At 39.6% G+C, this 7,707-nt stretch overlaps 1 protein-coding gene across 1 annotated transcript; it reads left to right on the top strand.

The window, feature by feature from the left end:
- The first annotated feature begins 4,462 nt into the window (after positions 1-4,462).
- LOC142292662 (uncharacterized) lies at positions 4,463-7,225 on the top strand. The gene is made up of 3 exons (XM_075337786.1): positions 4,463-4,655; positions 5,354-5,504; positions 5,609-7,225. Exons 1-3 carry the CDS (start codon positions 4,469-4,471, stop codon positions 6,780-6,782), a joined length of 1,512 nt encoding a protein of 503 aa, XP_075193901.1. The 5' UTR covers positions 4,463-4,468; the 3' UTR covers positions 6,783-7,225.
- The last annotated feature ends 482 nt before the right edge of the window (positions 7,226-7,707 follow it).

Genomic DNA, 7,707 nt, shown 5'->3' with positions numbered 1-7,707 from the left:
GACTTTCAGGCTTCATATTTCAACATCTACTTCATCTTTCAGCATGAAATTACCTTCATTTTTAGACAATCATCTTGGCTATCTCATTCATAAATTTGACTTGCAACTATTTGGCATATGATTAGTTATGCAGATTATTGTCATGTCATTGAATTGTTACTGTTTTGCATAAAAAAAAAAAAAAAAATCAAAATTTTTATTTTTAATATTTTGGTAGCTTTTTGTAAACCACCACCACCTGGACAAGTGTTTGTGGTCAGGGATGCTATATTTCCCTGATGGCATACTGGGTGAACTTTGTGGATGCCTAAACTGAGTTGGACCCTAGGACGGCAAATATGTTACAGACACCTAGGATTGCGTGTCCTAGTTCCATTAGGGTTTCCCACAACTTCAACACCAGTTCCTGCACCCCCTACTCCTCATGATCCATCTCCGAATTATTGTTCTCATCAGTTGCCAACTGGAAGCAATGCCTTGATAAAGCAGCATAAAGCTCTGCTGAAATTGATATCTTTCAGTGACAAACAGCACACTGCCACAAATTTGTTGAAAAGTCTAAGGGCGGCTTTGCACACTACGACAGAGCAGGTGCGATGTCAGTGGGGTCAAATCGAAAGTGACGTACATCCGGCGTCCCTTGCGCTGTCGTAGTGTGTAAATCCTAGTTGATACGATTAACGAGCGCAAAAGCATCATTATCATATCATCGGTTTATTCTCCGACATTTCCATAATGCCGGTGCAGAGACAGGTACGATGTAGTTCCTCGTTCCTGCGGCAGCACACTTCGCTATGTGTAAAGCCGCAGGAGCGAGAAACATCTCCTACCTGCCTCCCGGCTGCAATGAGAAGGAAGGAGGTGGGCGGGATGTTTATGTCCTGCTGATCTCCGCCCCTCTGCTTCTATTGGCCGCCTGCCGTGTGACGTCGCTATGACACCGCACGACCCGCCCCCTTAGGAAGGAGGCGGGTCGCCGGCCAGAGCGACGGTCGCAGGGCAGGTGAGTGCATGTGAAGCTGGCGTAGCGATAGTGTTCGCTACGCCAGCTATCACAAGATATCGTACCTGCAATGGGGGTGGGGACTATTGCACTCGACATCGCAGCATCGGCTTGCGATGTCGTAATGTGCAAAGCCCGCCTAAGAGACCAGACATATCTGTGGCTGTTGCCTCTGAACCTACAACCAGACACGATCGTGTGAGATAGTGGCTGCTACCTGGTGACAGCTCTGAAGCTTGGCAAGCTGGCCCATGTACTATGCCTGGCCTACATGCTCAATTTAGTGGTTTAGCAATTTTAGAAAACCTACCCAGATTTTCCTGAGCTACTTGTAAAGGTACACTGCATGGGACCCGACGAAGCAACACGCAAAACACATGTTGGGACTTGTCCCCCCACTGGTCTACACATATTATTGTATTGTATTGTGTGCATGGTAAGCATTCTGAATATGACACTTGTCTTTCGTATCTATCTGTCACCATGTGCTTTTCCCATATCTGAGTCTCATGTTGGTTTGATTAAATAGTGCTTAGCTGCCAGTCTTGTTCAGTGCAGCAGCCTCCAACATATTTATCAATGTCTGGGAATGCACATAATTTCCTATTTTAGTAGTGTCCAGATAGTCCAAATGACTATGTCTTTAACTCTTTATGTGTAGACTCATGGGGGTTTTGTATTCACCCTCCTGTGTCTTTTGTACTTGGATTTGTACATACTATTTGTAATATTTGGATCCCCTTTACCTTTTTAAAGAAAATCTTTTTACCAATAAAATGTGATTTCATACATTTTGTGTTATATTCTGTGACATGGTAATGGGATGTATACTTGGCAAAATGAAAAACTTCTGTCCTTTGATGTTTATTCATGTCTTACAGGGGGTATTGCAGTCCCTCTTTCTGATTTTTGGTAGTCTTTGCACTTCGTCTAGGAATCCCACTATCTAACAATTTTAACAGAATGTACTGTATATGAGGCCCTCCTTTATGTGTAATGCAGGGTGTATAGGAGTGCCTTTTCCCTCTAATTTTTGGCTGTTCTTGCATTGTCTCCTTCATAAATTAAACAGGATGTGTCTGACCATGTCACACACACCACATGGCCAAAAAAGGTAGTTAAAATTATATTTACCAGTGAACAATTTTTTTCACCAATGAGAGTGTGACGCTTGGCCTATCAGGTCATCACAGGGTATTGCACAATTTTCCTTTCCGTGCAGTACCCACCTCCTCCTTGGTTCCAGGTGCCACCCAATGGTATTGCAAACACCAGCATGCAAATCCCACACACACACACACACACACACACACACACACCAGGGGGCAAGTCCAGTGGAGAAAGGGCCACCCACCTTAGAGTCAGGCATACTGGGGGGGAGGTGACTGGGCAGTCGTCGGCAGGGGAGCAAGGAGAGTGATGGCTCTCAAGTAGCTCTCAGGGGGAGAGCAGGCTGGGGAGTTGGAACTCCCAGGACAGCGAGGCAGCAGCCCTCAGAGTGTGAGGGGCTGAGGGGTAGATGCTCCTGGAAGGTCAGACTAGACTGGAACACACCAAGCAAGACCATTAGGAATGGTCACCTGGCCGGGCTCCCCTCCTGAGCGGCAGCGGTACTGCAAGACTTTTGGTTTAATTACAGTCTGTGTGTTTACTGGCCTTCCAAAGCAGCACAACCTCATCCAGCACCACGACTACCAACTGTGAGTTCCCTGCTCCCTGCCTCCCAAACCTACATCCCATGGCTTCCCCTACCATCACCGAGTCCCGGGGCATTCCCCCTACCCGTGGAGGGGTTAAACACCTAGCTGCCCACTCCATCGCCACCGGGTACTCCCAGCTGCAGCGGTGGTACTCCACCCTTACCACACGAACTTTAACCAAACAGCCACATGTAAATACTCCCCCTTTTATTTGAGTGGCCGCACGACCCAGACCCCGGGTCCGGAGACCCCTTGAGCTACCGAGGATCCAGATCCGAGCAGCCCGGCTGCTGACGCGGGGGTGGAACAAAAGCAATGAGAAAGTTCAAAATCATAGAAAAAATGCTACGTGTGAACATAGCCTAAGGGATGGAGGAGGCAGTTTTTCTCTCTTTTTTATTTTGCCTTATATACAAGTCATTATACAATAAAGAATGTTTCCTAATATTTTTTTTTTTTGGGAAAATCCATTATACCTTCGGTTTTGTACTGTATGTTTTATTGTCACTCCATAAAAGTGGCGTAATACTCTGACAACATTGTTACCAGGAGCAGCCTGGGAGTAAGATGCATCCAGGCATCTTATCCATACTGTTCTCATTCCACCTGAGCATTGTTCTCATTCCACCTGAGCATTGTTCTCATCCATTTCAGTGATTTTCCTTCCCCTCAGCCCTCCTGGGAGGGTAGGCACGAAAAATGCTTGAGTTTCCCTTTGACTTCCATTATACTTGTTACATGAGATGAGCACCAGAGTAGTTCTACGTGCTCAATTCGAATAACAAGTACCCTAGCATTTTCGTGCTTACTCATCAGTAGTTATTGCTAATGATAATCCGAGGGATTGGGTAGAGGCCTTTACAGTAACAGTACAGATGTTGACGGACAACAAACAGTCTATATTTTCTAAATATTGTTTGTTTAATCATATAGCTGAAGTCTGTGACATTTCAATTTTGAGACAATGATATCACCATATGATTATAACAACAAGCTAACAACTACTAATGGGCAGTTGATACTTTGGAAGAAATACAAACATCCAGTGCAAGTCACAAATACATTTTAAAACCTTTAGTACTTTCATCAATCAGTTTAGTCTCATTTCTGCTTTCATCTATCAATTCAGGTCATTACAAATTAATATATAGCATTTGTCATTGTCATACACTTAAATGTTTCAATACATAGATATATTGTTTATAGGACTATTACTTTCTATATGAGGTGTGACTGTAAGATATAGTATTTGTTATTAGGTGTTCTCATTATTACTTCCAAAACTTCCTAACATATGCTTTAGGCCTGCGCCACACATCCGTGCCTCCGGTACGTTTTTGGCATTTTTTGCACGTACCGGAGACACGTGCTGATGTTGACATACTATTTTTAATCTAAAAAGCCTCACATCAGTGTTTGCGCACGGAGCGTGTGTCCGTTCCGTGCGTACGTTTGAGCGTGTCGAAAAAGCGCTGACATGTCCGTTTTCCACCGGCATCACGTCCTCACGGATCCATTAAATCCTATGGGTCCGTGTTTACACGTACGTGATACGGATGGCCTCCGTATGCTATCCGTGTGGTCCGTGTCCGTGTTTTAATTAGAAAGTTTGTTACACTCTGAAATACTTTCAGGTGGCGTAGCTAACATATTTTTTTGCACAAAACTAACTGTGCATTTGCAGAAGGAGTGAGCAAGCAAGAAGTTGTAGTTCTGTGTATTGCAAGATCTATTTTGAGCAAACTTTCGTCTTCGAAATATAATAATGGCACCACGGGTGGACACGGAGAAACTTATAACAGCTGTCGAGACTCACCCACCATTATGGGATACACGTGTAGATGGTTACCATGACCGACTGACAGTTGAGCGCCATTGGAATCAAGTAGCTGAGGAAGTGTACCCCAATAATGCATGGTCTAGATGTTCTCCTGCAAAGCGTGCTAAATATGGTAAGTTGTTGTATTTTTTTATAGTTATTTATGTAATATCTATATTTGGATTTTTTCATACTTTCAAACTGTGATTGTTTTGGCATAGTTATGTTGTCTTTTAGTGTAAAATCCTATGAGAAGAATTGGTATATGTACTACTCAATATATTGAGTTCCTGTACAATTTTTTCATAGTATCACCAAACTTTCATAAGTGTCAAAAATCAAAGTATACTTAAATTTGTAATCTGACTTGGAATTCTTCATGAATTTACTTAATTAACTGATTAAACTGTCATGTGTTTTTAAATTCCCTGTTGTATTAGTCTAAATTTAGTATCACAATTGAAAATCTTGTTTTTTTTTTTTTTTAAAATAAAATTGTTTAAAATGACATGTCAATATCATTACCTACATGTATCAAATAATATTTCTAGTAATTGATAGCCAAATGTCATTGCAAAAACACCAAATTATAATTTAAATATAGATGACAATTACTTAAAATATAATTATTCAGAAATATTATTTGGTTATGTGTGAATGTCTAAACATGTTTTTGAATGAAGAATATCTAAATAAATTATATTTAATCCAAAGTATTTGACCAACATAATTGTGTTAAATTGTATATTACATTTCGCAAACATTATTTAAATTAATGTGTGCAGATTTATGGAGAATGTTGCAAGTGACATATTTTTTTATTTTCCACAGTTGACTTGGTAAAAAGGCGTTGGCGTTCAGCCCGTGATCAGTACCGAAGGGAGTACAACCCTATACCATCCTCATCCAGCCAAGGCCGCAAACGCAGATATATTTATTATGAACAAATAAGCTTCCTAGCACCCATCTTAGAAGTTACACAGTAAGTTTTTTTTTTGTTTAAAAAAAAAAAAAAAAAGAACCCCCTGAAGATAATTGGACAAAGATAAATGTTAAGATTGTAATCTGTTTTTTCATTTCTTATAGAACGGAGGATAATCTTGACGAATCAGATGATGAACCAACAGCAGGTCCCTCTGCTACAGCCACCTCAGCATCAGAACAAGAACCTGCCAGAGAAGACATTGAAATTCCTGAGACTCAACAAGATGCAGCAAATGAATCACATGAGGGTGGGACAGAGAGTGCACAAACCAACACCCAAGGCTCATCAACGCAACAAACAACCACACCAGCTACACAATCAACACAAACAAATGTACTTCCACGTTTTGCACCACAACCTCTACGTGCAAGAAGAATCCGCAGACCTGAGGAAATGAGATCCTTACCGGAAATAATTGACACACGCATTATTCACATAATGAACACTTTAATTCCAGAAACAGATGCCGAGCGTTTTTGTCGGTCTTTATCTACTAGCTTAACCAAAATTCCTTCAGATAGGCAGGAACGTGTAAGAGCTGCTATGCTTACCCTACTGTCAGCTAGTCAGGCAGAACAGGAACCAGTGAGAGTGTATGAGGCCATAGAAAATTGGCGTACCATTATGCAACAACATACAGTCCCAAACACAACAGACAATCAAAATACAATTTCAACACAAACAACAATGGCAACTGTAATAGTCAATAATCCACTATTACAACAATCTGGACAACCTTCAATTGCTTCAAGTACGTTATTCCCAACACCAATTAGACAAGGGTATGTTGCAACCAATACTGGTGCCTTAAGCACTGTACAAAGTGCTACCTCACAGCAACCCATGAACTATATGAATTTACAACCAACTCAAACTACTAGTTACTTTACTCAACCCACAAATATTGGTGGTTTACCTAATTTGTTTCCAGGTTCAACATACCCACAATCATTCATGATGCCTCATTATCCAATCTCAACTATGTTACCTACACCACACTTACAAACATCAGTCAACTATCCTCAAGGTCAACAACATACACACACACAATACCCAATTACCCATGTAGATCCACAGGTGTACTCAACCACAGGCAATGTGTTGGGACAAACCAGCATGCAACAGACTGTTCCACACACTACTGTAGCTAGTAATAGGAATGTTGTTCAGCAAACAACTGCTTCCATTCCTGAAAATACCATTTCTGAGGCCACACAAAACAACATACTCAGCAACACTCAGGTTACTTCACTAGAAGATCTTGTTGACTTGTGATGCACATTTTTGTTAATCTTAACAATCAAACAACAAATCTGATGAATGTGTCAAAATGTTAAAAAAGAGGGATTTCCAAAAATGTGCAAACTCAGAGTTGAAAAGATTTAAAAAACATGTGTGATTATACTTAGTGACGGATCACATATATGTTTTATGGCCTTTATTTTTGTAATTTTATGAACACATTTTTACCCAACCAATTTGATGGTTAGATTAGTTCTAATATTCTGAAAACACAGTTTACAATTTTTTGGTCTATGTCAATGTCCAACATGATAGCAACTTAATTGGCCGACATTTTTCAACATTGTAAGCAATGCACACATTTTCTTTACAATTACTCTTGTATGTAAAGTATATTTTGTATGTTATGAAGAATACCATCAAAATTTACATTTAGAAAAATTTAACACAAGATGAACAATATGTACATTTTTAATGTGGATGTGAAAAAATAACATCCTTACTTAATGGATTAATATGCTTATTCGTAATAAAAGATTATGTTTTTGAAGAAAAAACACATGTTTATTTTGGATATTTAATAATAATATAGCATTTTTTCAATAGACGATTAACATTATTAATGTTGTAAGTTTAAAATAAGTTTCCTAAAACATGATAGTAACACAGAAATGTACATACACATACATACAACATTCAGAAAACCATGTTGCTAACAGAAATGTCAGTTTATGATTAACGCATTTGCCCTTTAATACTAGTTTGATTTAAGCTCTTAGATGTTGAGAAAATTTAACCAAGTTCCTATAATAAAAAAAATTTATATTTTTATCAACAAAAAACCATCACAATCTTAACAATCATCACTATTATTAGTATCATCAAAACAATTAAAGTAATCAGTAAATAAATTTCTAATTTGTAAACCAGATGTCACGGAATTATGAGACATAGGTTC

The sequence above is a fragment of the Anomaloglossus baeobatrachus genome, chromosome 1 (assembly GCF_048569485.1).
Source record: "Anomaloglossus baeobatrachus isolate aAnoBae1 chromosome 1, aAnoBae1.hap1, whole genome shotgun sequence".
NCBI classification, from domain to species: Eukaryota; Metazoa; Chordata; class Amphibia; order Anura; family Aromobatidae; genus Anomaloglossus; species Anomaloglossus baeobatrachus.
This window is presented reverse-complemented; position numbering and strand designations above follow the sequence as displayed.

Coding starts and splice junctions, on each gene's coding strand:
- LOC142292662 (XM_075337786.1), top strand. CDS start 4,469: ATGGCACCACGGGTGGACACGGAGAAACTTATAACAGCTGTCGAGACT. Junction 4,656..5,353: donor TGCAAAGCGTGCTAAATATG/GTAAGTTGTTGT, acceptor TATTTTCCACAG/TTGACTTGGTAAAAAGGCGT. Junction 5,505..5,608: donor CCCATCTTAGAAGTTACACA/GTAAGTTTTTTT, acceptor CATTTCTTATAG/AACGGAGGATAATCTTGACG.